This window comes from Manis javanica, chromosome 4 (genome assembly GCF_040802235.1).
Source record: "Manis javanica isolate MJ-LG chromosome 4, MJ_LKY, whole genome shotgun sequence".
Classification (NCBI taxonomy): Eukaryota; Metazoa; Chordata; class Mammalia; order Pholidota; family Manidae; genus Manis; species Manis javanica.
In genome coordinates, this window is record NC_133159.1 from 131,578,952 (window position 1) to 131,600,433 (window position 21,482).

The 21,482-nt window shown below is 36.8% G+C and overlaps 1 protein-coding gene across 8 annotated transcripts in view; it reads right to left on the reverse strand.

Moving 5' to 3' along the window:
* Nucleotides 1-21,482, reverse strand: part of KIAA0753 (KIAA0753 ortholog) — a 63,285-nt gene that overhangs the window by 36,341 nt on the left and 5,462 nt on the right. For 7 of the 8 annotated variants that reach the window (XM_037027064.2, XM_037027063.2, XM_037027065.2 and 4 more), the window contains exons 2-7: nt 21,149-21,311; nt 12,609-13,233; nt 9,872-9,978; nt 8,669-8,731; nt 8,083-8,298; nt 5,975-6,185 (exon numbers count right to left, since the gene is read on the reverse strand). In XM_037027064.2, the coding sequence (XP_036882959.2) occupies nt 5,975-6,185; nt 8,083-8,298; nt 8,669-8,731; nt 9,872-9,978; nt 12,609-13,233; nt 21,149-21,244 (1,318 nt within the window). In that variant the 5' untranslated portion in view covers nt 21,245-21,311. Of the gene's footprint in view, nt 1-5,974; nt 6,186-8,082; nt 8,299-8,668; nt 8,732-9,871; nt 9,979-12,608; nt 13,234-21,148; nt 21,312-21,482 lie in introns of those variants that run through there. The other variant, XM_037027069.2, reaches the window with a different exon arrangement.

Here is a 21,482-nt window from a genome sequence, read left to right on the forward strand (position 1 = left end):
TTGGAATATAAAATGATAAAACTACTTTGAAAAAAATCTTTACCTATTACAGTTGAACAAGCATATACCCTATAACCTAACAATTATATTCCTCAGAATATACCCATTAGAAACACATGCACATATGTATGTATCAAGAGATATATATAAGAACAATCACAGAAGCTTTCTTTATAATTGTCTCAAACTGAAAAAAAAACAATAATTGAAACAAAAAAATCAATAAATGATATAATCACATAATAGAATACAGCAAGTAACATAAACAGATCATAGCTACACAAAGAATAGATGAATCTCACAAAGCGTTAAGTGAAAGAAGCCAGTCCCAAGAAAATACCTATTTTTTAACTCTATTTTTATGAAGTTCCAAATCAGGCAAAAACCAAAGTACACCATTAAAAATCAGAGCAATAGTTAATATGGGATTGGAGGCAAAGACTAGAGATTGGAAGAGGAGGGAACAGAGATGTTTCTTGGTGGTCATAATGCTCTACTTCTTTACTTGGGCAGTGGTTATACACATGTTTATTTTTGATAATTAATTGAACTATAAATTTATATTTTGTGTATTTTCTCTATTTGTATATTCTACTTTAATTAAAAAAGGAAAAGTAGCTTACTGGGTATGTCTACACACTGAGGTAAATGGCACATCAAAAAATTCAATATTAAAATCTTGTAACTAGTTTAAAACACTATCTACTTAAATCCCTATCAGCTTAAGAAAAAGAAAAAAAGGGGAGAAGAAAATCTCACAGCAAAGCAGGAACAGAAGAAAATTTCCTTAACTTCGTATGTTGATCTGCCAAAAATCAACAATAAGTATCATATTATTGTTTAGAAGCATTCCCATTAAATCTGGGGATGGGGTATAATGTCCATCATTACAGCTACTATTCAATATTGTAAGTGAATTAAAGCCCACTCAATGAAGCAGAAAGAGAAAAAAGAAAAGGTATAAAAATTGCAAAGAGAGAAGCAAAGTTTTACTTACTTATAGGCAATCTCATCTATCTGAAAAAATACAAAAGAATTAACTAACAAAATCTCCTATCTCATCAAATGTAAAGCATCAAGTATAAGACATTATTTTATGCACCAATAGGAAATTTTAAATTATTGTCTATTAACTGTAAGATATCATCAACTTAAGAATGTATCCCAATTTCAGAAATGTTCATCTTAGGACAAATGAAATAAAATATCATAACAAATTCAGGATTTCAGCAAGGTGCTAGATATAAGAGCAATGTGCCAATCCAGTAGTTCTTCTGTAAGTAGCAATAAACAATTTCAAAATGTAATGAAGAAGATTCCATTCACAAAAGCAATAAAAGAGGCGGAGCCAAGATGGCGGCGTGAGTAGAGCAGTGGAAATCTCCTCCCAAAAACACATAGAGCTATGAAAATATAACAAAGAAAAATCTTCCTAAAATAGAGACCACAGGACACAGGACAACATCCAGACCACATTCACACCTGCAAGAACCCAGTGCCTTGCGAAGGGGAGTGCTTTTTGGAAGTCTTAAAGGGGCAGGACAGGTCACTTAGACCAGAGGCAGGGAATCTGTGGATCTCTGGGCACTCTAACCCCCTGGGCAGCAGGGAGCACAGAGGCCCCTTACGGAGATAAATAGCCTCCCAGCTGCTCCCCCTCCAACGGGGCTCCACCATTTTGGAGGAGCAGCCCCAGCCAGGCCACGCCCACAGCAACAGCGGAGATAAACCCCATAGCAAATGGGCAGGTAGCAGAACCCCTGTCTGCGCACAGCTGCCCAGCACAAGCCACTAGAGGTCGCTATTCTCCCAGGTGAGGAAGGCCACAAACCAACAAGAAGGGAAGCTCTTCCAGCAGTCACTTGTACCAGCTCTGCACACTATCTCTATCACCATGAAAAGACAAAACTACAGGCGGACAAAGATCACAGAGACAACACCTGAGAAGGAGACAGACCTAACCAGTCCTCCTGAAAAAGAATTCAAAATAAAAATCATGAACATGCTGACAGAGATGCAGAGAAAAATGCAAGAGCAATGGGATGAGATGCAGAGAAAAATGCAAGAGCAGTGGGAGGAAGTCCGGAGGGAGATCACAGATGTCAGGAAGGAGATCACAGAAGTGAAACAATCCCTGGAAGGATTTATAAGCAGAATGGATAAGATGCAAGAGGCCATTGAAGGAATAGAAGCCAAAGAACAGGAACGTATAGAAGCTGACAGAGAGAGAGATAAAAGGATCTCCAGGAATGAAACAACACTAAGAGAACTATGTGACCAAGCCAAAAGGAATAATATTCGTATTATAGGGATATATAAGGAAAGAGGAAAAGGGATAGAAAGTCTCTTCAAAGAAATAATTGCTGAAAACTTCCCCAAACTGGGGGAGGAAATAATCGAACAGACCATGGAATTACACAGAACCCCCAACAGAAAGGATCCAAGGAGAACAACACCAAGACACATAGTAATTAAAATGGCAAGGATCAAGGACAAGGAAAGAGTTTTAAAGGCAGCTAGAGAGAAAAAGGTCACCTATAAAGGAAAACACATCAGGCTAACATCAGACTTCTCGACAGAAACCCTACAGGCCAGAAGAGAATGGCATGATATACTTAATGCAATGAAACAGAAGGGCCTTGAACCAAGGATACTGTATCCAGCACGACTATCATTTAAATATGATGGCGGGATTAAACAATTCCCAGACAAGCAAAAGCTGAGGGAATTTGCTTCCCACAAACCACCTCTACAGGGCATCCTACAGGGACTGCTCTAGATGGGAGCACTCCTAAAAAGAGCACAGAACAAAACACACAACATATGAAGAATGGAGGAGGAGGAATAAGAAGGGAGAGAAGAAAAGAATCTCCAGACAGTGTATATAACAGCTCAATAAGCGAGCTAAGTTAGGCAGTAAGATACTAAAGAAGCTAACCTTGAACCTTTGGTAACCACGAAACTAAAGCCTGCAATGGCAATAAGTACATATCTCTCAATAGTCACCCTAAATGTAAATGGACTTAATGCACCAATCAAAAGACACAGAGTAATAGAATGGATAAAAAAGCAAGACCCATTTTTATGCTGCTTACAAGAAACTCACCTTAAACCCAAAGATAAGCATAGACTAAAAGTCAAGGGATGGAAAAACATATTTCAGGCAAACAACAGTGAGAAGAAAGCAGGGGTTGCAGTACTAATATCAGACAAAATAGACTTCAAAACAAAGAAAGTAACAAGAGATAAAGAAGGACACTACATAATGATAAAGGGTTCAGTCCAACAAGAGGATATAACCATTCTAAATATATATGCACCCAATACAGGAGCACCAGCATATGTGAAGCAAATACTAACAGAACTAAAGAGGGAAATAGACTGCAATGCATTCATTTTAGGAGACTTCAACACACCACTCACCCCAAAGGATAGATCCACCAGGCAGAAAATAAGTAAGGACACAGAGGCACTGAACAACACCCTAGAACAGATGGACCTAATAGACATCTATAGAACTCTACATCCAAAAGCAACAGGATATACATTCTTCTCAAGTGCACATGGAACATTCTCCAGAATAGACCACATATTAGCTCACAAAAAGAGCCTCAGTAAATTCCAAAATATTGAAATTCTACCAACCAATTTTTCAGACCACAAAGGTATAAAAGTAGAAATAAATTCTACATAGAAAACAAAAAGGCTCACAAACACATGGAGGCTTAACAACATGCTTCTAAATAATCAATGGATCAATGAACAAATCAAAATAGAGATCAAGGAATATATAGAAACAAATGACAACAACAACACTAAGCCCCAACTTCTGTGGGACGCAGCGAAAGCAGTCTTAAGAGGAAAGTATATAGCAATCCAGGCACACTTGAAGAAGGAAGAACAATCCCAAATGAATAGTCTAACATCACAATTATCAAAACTGGAAAAAGAAGAACAAATGAGGCCTAAAGTCAGCAGAAGGAGGGACATAATAAAGATCAGAGAAGAAATAAACAAAATTGAGAAGAATAAAACGATAGCAAAAATCAACGAAACCAAGAGCTGGTTCTTTGAGAGAATAAATAAAATAGATAAGCCTCTAGCCCAACTTATTAAGAGAAAAAGAGAATCAACACAAATCAACATAATCAGAAATGAGAATGGAAAAATCACGACAGACTCCACAGAAATACAAAGAATTATTAAACACTACTATGAAAACCTATATGTCAACAAGCTGGAAAACCTAGAAGAAATGGACAACTTCCTAGAAAAATACAACCTCCCAAGACTGACCAAGGAAGAAACACAGAAGTTAAACAAACCAATTACGAGCAAAGAAATTGAAACGGTAATCAAAAAACTACCCAAGAACAAAACCCCGGGGCCAGACGGATTTACCTCGGAATTTTATCAGACACACAGAGAAAACATAATACCCATTCTCCTTAAAGTGTTCCAAAAAATAGAAGAAGAGGGAATACTCCCAAACTCATTCTATGAAGCCAACATCACCCTAATACCAAAACCAGGCAAAGACCCACCAAAAAAGAAAATTACAGACCAATATCCCTGATGAATGTAGATGCAAAAATACTCAATAAAATATTAGCAAACAGAATTCAACAGTATATCAAAAGGATCATACACCATGACCAAGTGGGATTCATCCCAGGGATGCAAGGATGGTACAACATTCGAAAATCCATCAACATCATCCACCACATCAACAAAAAGAAAGACAAAAGCAATAAAAATACAAAAACTGGAAATAAACCTAACAAGGAATTTAAGAATTCCTAAATATTCCTATGCCAGGGATTCTTATATGCAGAAAATAATAAAACTCAACCAAAGGGATGGAAAAAGGACATGAATAAATTGACAGAACTTCATATTGTAAAGATGTCATTTCTCCCCAATTAATCTATGAACTCAGTATAACACCAATCACAATCCCAACAGCATTTCCCATGAACTTGATATGCCAACTCTAAATGCCTCTGAAGACCAGCAATCACCATCTGTAAAATTCTGAAAAAGAACAGAGGGAAGAACTCCCTCATGAATATTAAAATACATAAAAAACAATGATGATTTTTGCCTACAAAATTAAACTTAAATTTAATATACTAAATTAAATTTTTCTGTACCAGAAAAGATACCATAAACAAATTTGAAAAGTGACTAAAAGAAAATACTTGCAAAACATATAAACCAAAAAAGGATTAAGATCCAGAATATATAAAGAACATTTACACATCTACAAGCAAAAGACCCAGAACCCAGCAGAGATATGACTAAGGATATGAACAGACAAATCACAGATGAGGAAAGAAGCATAGCTAAGTAAGACAGGAAAGAAACAGTAATCTTCCTTACTGGGAATCAGAGAAATTCTATATAAAACAATAAGATAGCATTGTACACCATGAAATTGGAAAAATTTTTTAATTTCATTATATAAAGTACTTGGCAAGGATATGGGGAGATATGTACTGATGGTCACTGCCAGGGCAAGTTGGCAGAATCTGCTTAGAAGTGCGTACCACATAAGCTAGCACTTCCACTTACTGGGATATCAAGAATTTATGTATTACCTATGTAAAAAAGAAAATATATATAACAAATGTGTTTGTGTGTATATGTACATATCTACCATTAAAATGTAAAAAAAAAAACTTTTTTAAAAAGTAGGGTTCTAACTTCCAGTTCTGCAGGAATTTACTTTGGGTAGCCCAAATGTTTCCATGTAGGAAAAGGGAAATTTTACTTTCTCCACCCTCCTCTGTGGAAGAATACCCCCACCTTCAGCCTAAAGAAACATCTTGGTTGCTATTCACTTATCCTACTTTAAGTGCACCTATTGTGGATTAGGCTTTAAATCCTGACTTTCCCCTCAGTGAAGCAATTGTTAAAGTCCAGGTGATATCAAAGAATATATATCTTGCAATAAATACATTCAGACACATACCAGCAAGAAACTTCTTTGCCAGTGAAGGCCGTGTTGCTTCCTGTGGCAGTACCTCCTTTGCTACAAAGGCTCTCCTCTCCCTCCTTGGTGACACTGGTCTCCATCTCTCTAGGGACCTTTGGCTGCCAATAGGAAATCTGCTCTGAACATCAGTGAAACACTGCTTGACTTTTTTTGGCAACAGTTTCTTTTCCAGGAGGGATTCCAAAGCCTGCCATGAAACAATCACTCTCTTAGTTTATTCACAAAAGTCTGACTTCTAATCACAAAACTGAAAATAAGGACTCCAGAGAAATGTGTTATAAAATGGCTATCTTTAGTGTTAAAGAAGTGTTGTTTAACTTATTTTTAAAACTTTATTATTTAGGACATATAATCAATGAATAAAAGGAGTTCTGCATGTTCTTTTACATGTTTAGCTCACCAAAACTATAGCAAAGAGATAAAGAATATGATTACTTTTAAAGGCACCCAAATCTTAAAATTATTTTCCATTTTAGAAAATAACCATACTCTTCAGATTAAAATCCTATGTGCTTTAAGAAACATTTTAATTCTCAATGAAAGCCTCATAAACTCAAATAATATTTTAAGTGGGCAGATGGGCTACACTTAAACATTTCAAAACTAAAGGAAACTTAGCATATCCAGTGGCTTTGGTCCCTAATCAACCACAGTGTGAGGAGATGTGTGTCCCCCCTTCCTAAAAGAGGCATATCCTCTAATTAAAGTGTGCACTCACTTGTACCAGACACTCAGGGCCTAGTCTCCACATAGTCAGTACAAATTAAGGGCAACTGAACATAACCAGGGAGATTCAGTTCAGATGACAGTAAGGCAATAGGAAAATAATAAGCTATGAGATGGTATAGTACATTGACAAGAAAAAATGAATTTCTTCTACCACTGCAGTTTTCAAAAGTATGGGAGATCCACAGTATGTTTAAGAAACATTATGTTAAGATACTCTTGCTCAACACTTAGGGGAAAAAACTAGATAATCTCTGAAAATCCTTTTTAGGATTATGAAGATATGTCCTCTAAATCAAATTATTTTGGCCAATGTTTCTTATTGATAAGTTTTAAAAGCATCATATGCTAAAAGCCTACATTTAACAATAACATTCCTAATAGTAAGTTCTACATACATGAATACAACCAACGCAAATCACAAATTTGCTGGATAGTGGAACTGGAAAGGTAGAAAGGTCCTTAAAGACCACCACGGGCTAGTTAATGGTAGAACTGGCATGTCACTTAGTCCAGAATTCTCCCCACTACAGCAGCTCTCCTCTACAGCTAAGAGCTTACTATAGCACTCTAACATAAAAGTCACCTTTTCATTTATGGATGAGAATGTGTGGTGTAGTGGAAATAACACTGGCACGGGAGTCAGAAGATAGGGATTTGATGCCCAACTCTCAAGAGAAGTAACTGTCATCTCTGATTTTTGCTTTTTTTTTTAATCTGTAAAATAGTAGCAATAACCTATTGCAAATCACAGCATTGCGGTAAGGATGAAATGGTAAAAGTATGTGGTAATACTCTGTAAACTTCAGAGAGCTACAAACATTTAAGGGTGTATTGCCCATGTCTTTGTCACCAATAAGAACTAAGAACACCATCCATTCCTGACTAGTACATGCCAGCTATGATTTCCACAAGTGTCTAGCCATATCACAAGACTTGAGGCTCTGCTTATATATGTTTCTTCTTTTCACAAATCTATCTGGATGACACATCAATATCCTAAGGTAAGCACTAATCTAAGAGTGCTTTATTGTTTTCCTTTTCCATGCTAATAAATTCTTTATTAAATGGCATGCATGATCAGGGAATCAAACATTATGTTTAATTAATGGACTTGGTTAAGAATCTAGACTCAAGTCACCAATTCTCAAAGAAGTAAAATACAGTATTACAGAATACACTATAAAAACAATAAAATAAAAATCAAGTGCTTCTTCTGTCCTCTGCAAAGCTTTAATTTAATAAACAGCACATATGTCTTCTGGTCCTCATAAATCCCAATGAAAATAGGCAATGGCAAACATTACTTTCCTGCTTAGGGAATGCACTTTAAACAAAAATTGGAGTCAATTTCATACCTCAATTTGTTGCAAGATATCTATAACCACATCTGGGACAGAAGAATCAGCATCCAGCTTGGCAGAACAGAGTGAAAGCTGGCGAATAAGACTGCCCAGTTCCCGACACCAAGTGGGAACTGGGTGCTCCCCTCGGTCAGTAAACTGAGTAACAAACATCTGTAAGGCCCGAATGGCTCCTCGATGGGCAGCTGCCAGCCTAGACATCGCCCATGACTGGCAATAAATGAGATGTGAGAAGTCATTTGAATATTCAGAACTTAATATCAACCCAATCCTTAAGGATATTAATATCTATCTTCCTTTTGTGAAAACTTTTTCATAGTAAAGGGAATTATAAAGTCTGAAGCTTTTCTAATGGCAAATAATCTGTTCTTTCCTATTCTCAGTTTCTTAAACCAGCAGCAACAACAAATATTTATGTTCAGAATCTGTTCTTGGAAGATGACACCAAATCCAGAATATTTAAGGTGCTCACTAACAGGTTTCTACAAGTATTAGTGCAGAGAACTCAGATATGATACTAACAAAACACTAGAAATGTAATTTATAATTAAGTATTAATCATAATTGAATTGCATCATACCTTCTTAGTGTGTTTAATTTTATGTGGACTCAATTTATCCAATTCTTCCTGGATTTCTTTAACCTGTTTTGTAAAGGGAGAAAAATGAAAACTTCATACCTTTCCACTGATCTTTTTTATAGGAAAAGATACAGCTTGTCTTGTCTAAATATAACCATTATTAATTCAAGTCACTTGTAAATGAGACAAGACTCTTCATTCATGCACCCAAAATATAGTTACTAGATTCCAGTTCAAGATGGTGACTAGACCACCATGTTCACCTTCCATCCTTTGGTCCCCAATGTAAGAGGAATTTAACATGAAGGAGCGAAGGTGGAGGTGACTCTGGAAAGGTAGGAGGGCCAGACCATGAAGTCTTTAGTGCCATGCTAAAGAATTTAGCTCTCACCCTGTGTTACACAGAGCCACTGAAGTCTTTCAAGCAGAGGTGTGACAGATTCATGTTTTAGAATAATCTCTAAGGTAGCAGTGACTGAAAGAGAGCCCAAAAAGAATACAGAATGAAACCTAACTCAGGCATTTTCTCTTAAAGGACAAAGTCTAGTTTTTGGTTTAAGCAGTAAGGCCAACACGTGACTTAAGTGACTAGAATTGAGTTAAAGGCTTTTTAATGAATAAGGCATTAAAGTTAAACATTTAAAAAAATCTATCCTCAGTGTAAACCATGTAAATGCCTGCTTATCAACCATTAACTGTGTCCTGAAAGACACTTAACAGTCTTTACACCTTACTAGTTAATAAAGACAACCAAATTATTTACCATACTGCGCTACTAGTAAACTATAAACGTACAAAGGATGGGAAACTAACTAGGTCCCTTTCCTCTAAGACTAGGGTTCCTAACTGGTGACCAAAGGTCTCGAAGTAACTGATCCACTTGACTCCCATCTGCAAAAATATATGCTGTATAAGCAATTTTCTGGAGAAAGGACCCATGGCTTTTAGGAGAGTCTCAAGGAATCTATGACCCCAAGTCAAAAACCACTATTTAAGGAGTTTGGCCATATATACATAATACTCAAGGATAATAAAGGCATATGACAAAAAGAGTTACTTGCGTACGTGTTCGGGAAATTTAGTTTCAAAAGACACTAAGAATTCATGTAAGACACGTTGATATTAACATTCCTGAGACACAAGGGAAACAAATTTTCTACAAAGGCAGCTCAAGCCTGCCCCGCCGCTCCCCAGCACTCGTACCTGCTGCTGGAGGACGTAGAGCGTTCGGGCACTGCGAACAGCCTGCTCCTGCCTCCTGACATGGATTCGCCGCTCTTCATCTGGATCCAGAGCTTCTAACATTCTGTCTGAAAATAATTTTTCCCCAAAAGTGGATTATAAACCATACATAAAAACTTAGAAAAATCTCAATTACTCAAAGAGATAATAAAGTTGGAGATCTCATTTTATTAAGAAATATAAAATATGAGACTACATAATAAAAATTTTCATTTTTTATCAGCTATGAAATCAGGAAGGCCTGAGCCTGTGTGCCGACTCAGAGATGGAAGGGACATGAAGATACTGATTAGATCAAGCTCTCCTCCGTGCAGGAATTCCCTGAACCAAATCTCACTGGATAACCTATTCCACTCTGAGGTAGTTCTTACCATATTAAAATTCTTTATATTGATCCCAAATCTATAACATTATTTTTTGAAAAACCCTTTATTGGCCTATTTTTTGAAAAACCCTTTATTGGCCTATTTTTATGTTTAGCAATATTTCTTTAACAACTTCTTATCTCAAATCCAAGAGAATAATCCTTCCTCCAACAATTATTTTCCTTACATATTGTTTTTCTGTTGTAGACTATGTCTTTTTTCCTGAAGAGCTTCCCTACCTTCCCTCACTTCCCAGCAGAGGCACATGGAACAGCTACATTATTATTCAAATATTAGGATTATTTGAATGTCCAAAGCATTCACAAATTTGCCAGGAAGCACACCCCTGTATGCACTGGTGCTCCATATTTTCAAAAGATTGGTTCAAAAAAAGTTGTTTATGTAAGACTACTTGAGGGACATGCAGTCTATTGATTCCTTCTAGTCAGTGGTTTTCAAATATACAAGACATGCAAATCTCCAATACACAAATCAGAAAGTAGTAGTATCAGGGTACTTTATAGACTTGAAATATTTAATATTTCCTCGTTAAAATCTCAAATGATGAAAAAATGTTTGTTCTGAAGAAAGCAGAAATGTGAAACCAGGACTTGTGGACAGAGATGCAGTCTCATAGGAGCCTAAAGGCCAAATTATTTCTATCTCGTTTGGGCAGCACCACATGAAGAAACTACGAGTCATATACTTATATGAACGTAAACGGTGACTGGCTCGGGTGGGGGTTCTACCTGCTCACCTTGCAGATGATTCTGATGCAATCAGTCTACAAAGCACACTTGCTAAGCACAAATGGGTGCTACTCAGGCCTAATGAGAGGATGGTCTAGAGAGGGGCCCACTGCAAACTATTATCAGTCCACAAAAAAGGTAAATGCAGAAACTGAAAGTATGCATTTACAGGTTTTTATAGAAATCTGTCATTGCTGTGACATTTTTAATACAGTTTAAAAAGTATTGGCTTGTGAGACTGAGATCTTTAAAACAAACAAAAATACCCAACCCAGTCCTTCCCCATACAGAGTTTGAAGAGGTCTGCACTAAAGGACCCCCTGCATTAGGCCACATCACCAGAGCAGTGGACCATAGCAACCGTGGCTTTGTTACCCTGGCAGCATGGTTCCTACCAAAGAATGCTGTGGGGTCATGCCACAGACCAACACTGAGAAACACTGTAAGAAACAAGCCATAACACTTATGTTATTTTGGTGAAGGAAAATTTTTGAATTGTTCATATTACACAACAAACTCTTGATGAAGACCCACAGGAGAAATTTCTTTCTGGCCTCAAATATGTGCAATAGTTATTTTCCTTACATATTGTTTTTCTGTTGTAGACTATGTAAATTCTGCAACTGATCACATTTTCCTCTTTAAGTGGCTGCTAGGAAGCTCAGAAACAAATCTGTAACTCATCCCTAATGAACCTTGTTTTTCCTTCCTTGTTTTTTTCCTGTGCCACAGTATCCTCATTTACATACTTTTGTTTTACCTTGTTCAATCATAGGTATCTTTGTAAGGCACCTTAAATTCCTTACATTCATATATGTACATATGTATACATTAATTTTAAAATGCAAAGTATCATTACAGACTATGTACTACCCTGGCACAGCAGCTCCTTATGATGTTCAACTCCCTATTTCTTGCAGTCTGAAAGCTGGGCTCAATTCCCCTACTTGTTAGCTATGGTAACCCCAAATCCTCCACATGGGATCAATCCTCAAGGGCACAGAGAACACTGAAGAATTGTATAAAACAGTGTATGGTGATTATACACCTTCCTTTCTACCCTGTGGTCAGATATTTTACACATACATCCACAATGTCCCTGTGACTACTGTGTACTCATCTAAACATTGCCTGGGTTAGAACTGGTTTTACCTAAAATATACATACATTATGCTTATTTTTTTAAAAATTAAAAAGTTTTGCCAGAAGGATTTCTGGATAAAGCAGAAAAACAGTATGGGATAATTTGCACTCGGGTGCCAGAAGATCTAAGGTTCAGACGGCAGGTACCCCAGCTCCTAGGCTGGGCCCTCATCAGTGGGCTTTACCAAGTGCAGCCACAGGAATGGAGCTGTTCCTTGTGCCTCTGCTGGGAAGTGGGGGAAGGTAGGGAAGCTCTTCAGGAAAAAAGACATTGCTCAAACTCAAAAGTCCACCTGTCCGTCAGCAGTGCTCACTCCAGAGTTGGAAGGAAGGAGTGGAGTTTGATGGGGTGGGCTGGGGGAGGGGGATCTCAAAGGAACATATTTGAACCATCCCATTTTCAAGGCATCTCTGCAAAGTGACGAATCCTACTCTTCTCACCTTTTTTAGTTACTTCTTCAATTTTATGGATACAGCTGCTCAATTCTTTCTGGAGTCGCTGCACTTCTAGCAGGCTTTTATGTTCACACAGGCGTTTGTGGTCACCTATCCTGGCATGTGACTGAAGTCCTGGATCATGGGTGAGTGGGGAATTTGGCACAGTTGGATCTGACTGCCCTGGAGGTGAAGCGTACAGGTATACCTTGGCACCTGAGGTGGAAACTTCTACTTTGGATGGCTGGTGACTGCAATGCCAGCCTTCCTGGCTCTTCAATTCCTTCCTTTCCACCCCATGGTCACATATGTTATGCTTAGTGTGTCCACAGTTCTGAAGGATTCGGGGCTGACCTCTGAGATGATGTTCTTTTCTATGTTCTTCAAATTGTCTTCGTTTCACATCTCTTTTGGCTAGGTGGACAGCATAGCTAAGTCTCTCTTCTGATATGACAGAAAATGAAACAGAACTGCTTAGGTCAGGACCATCTCTAAAATCCAAATCTTTACAATGGTATGACTCATTGCATGAGTGCTTCAGTTTTTCAATTCTAATTGCATGTGGGCAAGAATATTGGGTTGCCAAGTTGCTTGAATGTGTAGGAACATTCCTATTAAACTGCAGCTGGTTCTTTAAAAAAATAAATAAAAAGTAAGCACACATTAGAAAAATAACATATTGCATAGTTGGTATATGTCAGCAATCAAGTTTCTAAAATTTCACCCACACAAGTTATTAGCACTATGAGATATTTTTCTTTCATACTGGTAGAATCAGCCACTCTCACATACCCTTGAATTCATTATACATCCCTGGTTCTATGCTTCAATTACCAGGCCTTCTGTTTACAGACAGCATAGTGGGATCTTCCCCTAAAAGTCAACCCAGAAAGCTTCAAGCAGCAACCAGGAAGTTCCTCAGCAACCTAGTTAGGGACTTCTATCCTGTTTCAAAATGCCAGGTTCCCACAAGCAACCAATACAATCCATTAAGAGCTTTCCTAAAAATTGCTCCCAGATCACACAGCTGCACAGATCCTAAGTTAACTGACTATACTTGTTCAGGTCTTTCTGAGATTTTATATCCAGTGGTCAGACCACATCTTTCAACCTGCACCTAAGTCCACTCACACCTTCTTATGCAGGCTTAAGTTTTTGTCAGTTATACTCATAACAAACACAAGTTTTGTTTGGTTTTTCACTTGACAAACATAGGGATGTTCCCATATTCCTACAGTTTTCATTATTTTTAATGGTTGCATTTTCTAAAATCCAGTAATGCCCTTTTCATGCTTACCCTTATTATTAAACATTTAGATTGTTTCAGTTTTTCCACTAATAGATATAGTACTTCAGTTAATATCTCCGTGCATTTAGTTTTCTTGTTTTTAATTATTTCCTTATAAATTATTGGCTCTGGGATTCCTAGGTGAAAGGGCACAAAGAATTTGATGGCTTTGGACCTGTGAGTGACAGGTAATTAACCCTAGAAGAGTCTGTGCCCACAAACTTCAATGAAGCTTGTGCTGGGATGACTTTTTCTTGGGGCTGGCCTCCCGCACTCTCATAATAAAGTGTGTATGAAGAGTCAGTTTAAAATAACACATTGTGATAAAACTTCAGGAAAGTATTCTGGGGGAAAAAAAATCAGTTAAAAATTTCACTGAAAGTTTTAAGAGAGAAAAAAATGGTTACCATCTGAAGGCTGTAGATTGATGAAGAGTACTTCAAACTTACAGAATTTTTATTTGAAGTGTCTCCCCCAGAAGTAAAAACAACCTAAAATAACTGGGGGGGCTTTGATACAAGAAGTAGGAAAAAAAAAGGGTGAATTCTTCTTTAACTGGGGTGTAGAGAAAACCTTAACTATGAATCAAAATCCATTTGCAATAAAAGAGTGATAAATTTTATTTTAAAATAAAAATTTTAAAAACAACTTCTGTCTTACATAGTTAAAAAAACACCACAAACAAGGTCAAAGAACTGGAAAACTGGAAGAAAAATATTTGTAAATACAAAGGGCTCCAATATACAAAGAAATCTTAAAAATTGAGGTGGACAAAGATCTAAACTCAATAGAAAATGGGAAAACAAAACACAATTTACAAAAAAAAAAGATATAAACATAGCCCTTAAACATGAGGAGTTGGACAACCTCATAAAAATACAAATTTGAAAGACACCAAAACAGCAAAGATTAGCAAAAATTAAAAGGTACAGCAACACATGCTATTGGTGAGGTAGTGGCAGAACACCCTCAGAGAGTGCTGGGGGAGGGCAAACTAGTGCAACCCCTCGGGAGGGGAATTTGGCAATATCTAACAAAAGTACATACGCGTTTACCTTTAAACCAGCAGTCTCACTTCTAGGAATTCATCCTGACGATACACCCTCGATAATACACAGGCACAGATTTATTCACTGCTGTATTGTTTGTAATTGCAAATACTGGAATCGACCTAAATGCCCATGTAGGATACTGGCTAAAGACACTATGCTATATCCACACAAAGTCGTGCTATGAAATATAAAAAAGAATGAGGAAGATCTCTATGAACTCATGTGGAGGGATTTCTCAGTGCAAAGAGCAAAGCACAAAAGGAATATCTGCAATATGCTATCCTTCAAAGAAGCAACTATTTCATGAGAAATATATATGCATTTTATCACATGAGCTAAAAGAAACATAGGAAAGAGAAATCTGCAGCTAGTAAGACTGGGTATCTATAGGGTATGGGTAGGAACTGGGCAGAAAGGTTAGAGGAAATGGGGAAAGGATGATGCTTTCCTGAATATCCCTTTTTGTAGAGGTATATGTGCAACCATGTTACTGTTTCACATATACTAGAGATAGGAAGGAATGGAGATAAGAAGGGAAGGAGGGAATAAATAAAACTCAGAAGGATGAAGGAAAACTCTAAAGATGAACACTAACAGAAACTAATGAATCAAACTGAATTCCAAGTAAATAACAACACTAAAAAGTGTGGGTTAAAAAGAACACAATTAACTTTTGAACATAGCATTTGGACTATAAGACCTCAGGCTAAAGAAAAAATGTATCCCAAATACTGAACTCTAATTTGAGGGGTTCTCTTTTTTGTGGAGGTATGGATTACAGTTCTGTAACAGTTTTGTATCTACTAGGATTGAACAGTAAGTAAACACTGTTGGTAACTGGAGCCAGGTTTTGCACTGTTGAATGAAGGAGTTACAAATGTGTTGGACTGGAATTGGATGTATCTGTGGACTCATATGTTTTAATATAGACAGATAGACAGATACATTGAAAAGGAGGGAAGGTAAAGAAGTGAGAGGGACAGAGGAAGGGACAGAGATATAACAGTAGATCTGTTGTACAAGTATATACATCTGTTTCCCAGTTCTCTCCTCTTAGAGGGCCTAAAATCAGTGACACCCCAGAATCAATAAGCAGAGCCAGCACCCAGATACCAATTTCTAAATTCCATTCTCCACTAACAGGACAAAGCCTCTTTGGATAAATGGCTGATTCCAGGGCTGGAACAGGAAAAAATGTGCTGCGCCTGAAATATCTTTTTATACCAAAAAGTGGTCAAAGATTGATGGAAACCTATGAAAGGGACAATGTAGTGAAGTGGCTCTCACCGGCCAAATCAGAGACTGTTTGAATATCCTATCAAACAAAGTGAGACTATGAGTCTGCTCTGATAGAAGGAAATAAATAAGTGACCATTTGCCATCCATCATCATAAAAAAATTGATTCCAGCAAAAATCATCAATGAATGCTAAACTAGTGGGTGAAAGCTTGGGGAGTAAAAAGATACTAACGTGGTCTCAAACACAGATACTTCCAATTCGAAAGGTAAAAGAGTAATTTTACAATGGAAAACTTGGCAGACACTACTTTGACCAAACTTGTTAACATTGCCAGTAATAGGACTAAATGGACAGCATGTACCTCCTGATATGATGCACTGAAAAAAATCCCTCCACGATGGAACTATCTAAATGTAATTGTAAGAAATTTTCAGACAAACTCAAAATGAGAGGAAATTCTCAAATAAATGGCCAGTATTTTTCAAAAATGTCCACATCACAAAACACAAAGGTAGTCTCAGAAATCACTCAGATTAAAGGAAACTAAAGAAACATGACAATGCAACTCACAATCTTGAACTTTCTTTTACTATAAAGGACACCACTGGGACAACTAACAAAACCTCATTAAGGTCTGTAAATTACAATAGCATTATTTTAATGTTGATTTTCTGATTCTGGTCACAGTACTATGATTATATAAGAGAGAACCTTGTTTCTAGGAAATCCACACACAAATATTTAGGAGTAAAAGGGCATCATGTCTACAGCTTACTCTTGACCAATTTAGAACACTTTGTGTGCACGTGCGTGTGTGTGTATAAAGAGGGATGGAGGGAAAATGTAGTAAAATGTTAACATTTGGGAAATATGAGAGAAGAGTATCCAAGAATTCTGTATACTCTTGCAACTTTCTGTCAGTCTGAAATTATGTCAAAATTTTAAAAAAATTTTCTTTGTAAACCACAAAACACACCCACCAGAATTACTATAATTTAAAAACACCAAACATTGGTAAAGATGTGGAGCAACTGGAGCTCTCATTCATTGCTGGGGGGAATATAAAATGGTACAAACACTTTGGAAAAAGGTCTGTTGGTTTGTTAAATAAACTAAACATACACTTACTTTATAACCTAGGGATTCCCAGGTATTTACCCAAGAGAAATAAAACCATGTTTACAAAAAGATGTGTGTAAAAATGTGCATAGAAGCTTCATTTATAGTAACTCAAAACAGAAACAGCCCAGGTGTCCCTTAGTTGGATAATGGATAAACACACCGTGAAACACTCCTACTGTGGAATACTACTATTAAAAAGTAATAAACTACTGATACAACGGCATAGAAGAATCTCAAAAACATCACACCTTGTGAAAGAAGCCTAACACAAAAGAGTGTATGATTCTGCTCATATCAAGTTCTAGAACAGACAGTAATAATCTATGGTGAAAAAAATCAGACTAGTGGTTGCCTCTGGAAGACAAGGGTAGACTGATTAGGAAGGAACATAAGGGAACTTTCTGGGGTAATGAAAATGACCTGCATCTACAAAGGTATGGGTTACACAAGTGTATACATTCATACAAGACTCAGCAAATGTAATAAGGTATATACATTTCAATCTATTCATTTCAGATGTAAAATTTACATCAAAAGAAAAAAATGGTAAACAAAGAATGAAAGCTGGTGTCTGATTGTGTGCTGAAGCAGGATACTCATATCAGCAATTTACTTTGATATGCATCAAAAAATAAAATGGGTTGATGAAGAGATTCTAGAGGGATGGACTGAAGGACAGATATGCAATGAAAAAAATGTAGTGAAATAGTAATGGAATCCTGGTGGTCACTGTAAAATTCAACTTGCTATACGCTTGAAGATTTTCATAAATACAGTGTTGGGGGAAAAACATTTTGTGGACAACTGGGTGAAGCTGAATAAAGACTGGTTATTATATAACATTAGGAAACTACTTTTGTCCATTTTTCTTGCGTGTGATGATGGTATTATAGTTAAGTAGGAGAGTTTATTTATTTTTTTTTGAGAAGCAGAAAAGGATTTATTGACCATGACTGTTTAAATCCCAGAACGAGTCGTGCATGAAAGCAGTGCCACCCTTGAATTCCCAGTTTTACGAACCAATGCATTCCTCATTTTGCTTAATCTGGTTTCAGTAGGGTTTGGGTTTCTGTCCCTTGCAATTAACATATTCACAACTAATATATTTGGGCTCATGTATTTGTAATTATTTGTTTATAATCTAAGGCAGAAGCAGTAATAAATATGTGACTTGGAATTATAGAAGCTTTAAATATCAGTGATTATATAGTCTTCATAACAAAAACTTCTTTCCAGTCAACTCAAAAAGAATTTAAAACCAAGACATGACCAATATCACATAATTTAATTTACTTCATCAGTTAGGATGTATACGTGTCCTGAAGTTGTCACATTTTAAACATAACCATAGAACCAGAAGAAAGGTCACTGTCATGATTCAGTAGAATTCATGTATTTTATAATTCACCCATTCTATGTGCTCCATCTATATTGTGGGCATGTCTTCATTATCTCTTGTACTAAGTGGGACCATAACTATTTCTGTCTCCCCAGCTGGAGTCTGTTCATGCCTCTAACTTCAGCACATAGGACAGTGCCTGGAAAAGCTTCCCCACTAGGTTGGCAGGGCAGCGGTAAAAGGCAACTATAGAACATCAACTGCCATCAGGGAAAAATGTTAAAGGTAAAAGCTGGGTAGCCTATCTCTAGTTATTATAAATACAGTGTAGGTTAAGAATGTGCAAATATCTACACATATTTGAATATCCCACCTTCCCCAGAAAGAGTGTACCCAAAGGTAATATTGATACTAGGACATGGCAATACTGCTATCAATGATCTGTTTAAATTTTGCTTCGGAAAGTAAACAGCAATTAGTTGTCAAATCACTATGTTCAACACCTGAAACCAATATAATATTGTATATCAACTATGCTTCAACTTTTTTTTTTTTAATTTTTTTTTTGAGAGGGCATCTCTCATATTTATTGATCAAATGGTTGTTAACAACAATAAAATTCTGAATAGGGGAGTCAAAACTCAATGCACAATCATTAATCCACCCCCAGCCTAATTCTCATCAGTCTCCAGTCTTCTGAAGCATAACAAACAAGTTCTTACATGGTGAACAAATTCTTACATAGTGAATAAGTTCTTACATGGTGAACAGTACAAGGGCAGTCATCACAGAAACTTTTGGTTTTGATCACGCATTATGAACTATAAACAATCAGGTCAAATATGAATATTCATTTGATTTTTTTTTTTTCAATTTGGTTTATTTTTTTTGTTTTGTTTTGTTTTTTTTTTTTTGAGAGGGCATCTCTCATATTTATTGATCAAATGGTTGTTAACAACAATAAAATTCAGTATGGGGGGGTCAATGCTCAATGTACAATCATTAATCCATCTCAAGCCTAATTCTCGTCAGTCTCCAATCTTCTGAAGCATAACGAAGTTCTTACATGGTGAACGAATTCTTACATAGTGAATAAATTCTTACATGGTGAACAGTACAAGGGCATTCATCACAGAAACTTTCGGTTTTGATCATGCATTATGACCTATAAACAATCAGGTCAAATATGAATATTCGTTTGATTTTTGTACTTGATTTATATGTTGATCCCACATTTCTCCTATTATTATTATTATTTTTATTTTTAATAAAATGCTGAAGTGGTAGGTAGATGCAAGATAAAGGTAGAAAACATAGTTTAGTGCTGTAAGAGGGCAAATGTAGATGATCAGATGATCACGTGTGTGCCTATGGACTAAGTATTAATCCAGGCTAGACAAGGGCAGCAAGACATCCACGGATGCAGAAGATTTCTCTCAAAACAGGGGGGGTGAGGTTCTGAGCCTCACCTCTGTTGATCCCCAAATTCTCACCTGATGGCCCCCCTGCGACTGTGCCTGTCTTAGGTTGTTCCTCCCTTGAGGAATCTTACCCGTCTCTGGCTAACCAGTCATCTTCCGGGGCCATACAGGGAAATGTAAAGTTGGTAAGTGAGAGAGAAGCCATATTGTTTGAAAAGGTTAGCTTTTTACTTCTTTGCAGATTTATGCCCTGTGGCTTCTATGCCCAGCACTTGTCTCGAGGTATCTTTACCACCTGGAGGAATTATGATACTCGGTAAATTCGATATGAGGCACGAATTCTATTTAAGGGTTGTAATTAGGAAGGAAGAAGAAAAGCTATAGATGTAGCATATGAAGGAAACATGGGAGGATTGATTATTTCTTTGACATATCTTCTTGTATAGTACCTTAAGTATGTATAGGTTTTAAAGTACTAACTAATTTGCACACACATATTAACATAATAGGAATACGGTGACATAAACAAAGCAAATCTATAATTACCATCCATCTCCAGTGAAGCCAAGAAAACCATTTAGGCACCCTAGGCATTTGTGAAAATTTATCTATGATATGATGGATATTGTCCAACTGTACTTGAACCATCAGACAAGTTAAAGCAGCCCATTTCTGGGATCTGTTCACATCCCATATATTCTTTTAACCATAGATAGTCTATAGTCATGAGATTTTGGAGTGCTACAACTTGCACCCCTCCCAACTCCTGGTTGAGTTCCAACAGTACAGATCCGGTCAAATTCGTTGTCTCACTGTATGCACATGCCAGCCTAGACAAGGAGAGTTTATTTTTAGAAGCAGTAGTCTAAAATATTTACAAGTGGAGTGTCATGATATCTGCAAGTTTGAAATGGTTCTGCAAAAATTTTAGATAGCTGGGTACATAGAAAAACAGGACAAATTGTTAACAGTTGTTGGATCTAGCAGGTGGTTTAAAAAGTTTTCATTATCCTTTTCTTTCAACTTTTCTTTGTTTGAAATGTTTCATAGTAAAAATCTGAAGGAAAAAACAAAATGAAACTACCTGGGCCTGAAGTTCTGTGGGGTCACTCCTCCCATCTAGTTGGACACTAGATGTTAGATGAACACAGGTTGAAGCTGGTCTGCCTGGTCCCATCATATCAGATAGCGTAGAATAATAGTGGAAGTCCAGTCACTGGCCAACGGTTCTTTCCTAAAATCACTGCCTAAAATGAAAGAAAGCTACTTTCAGACCAAAAGTATTCAAACAAAGGGAAAGAATAATTAAAACACAAAGCCTTGCTCATATAACAATATTCTAGAGATAGTCCATAGCAACCTCATACTGAAAAGCGGATGCTTAAATACAGGTACATAATAGTTTCTTCCATTTATAA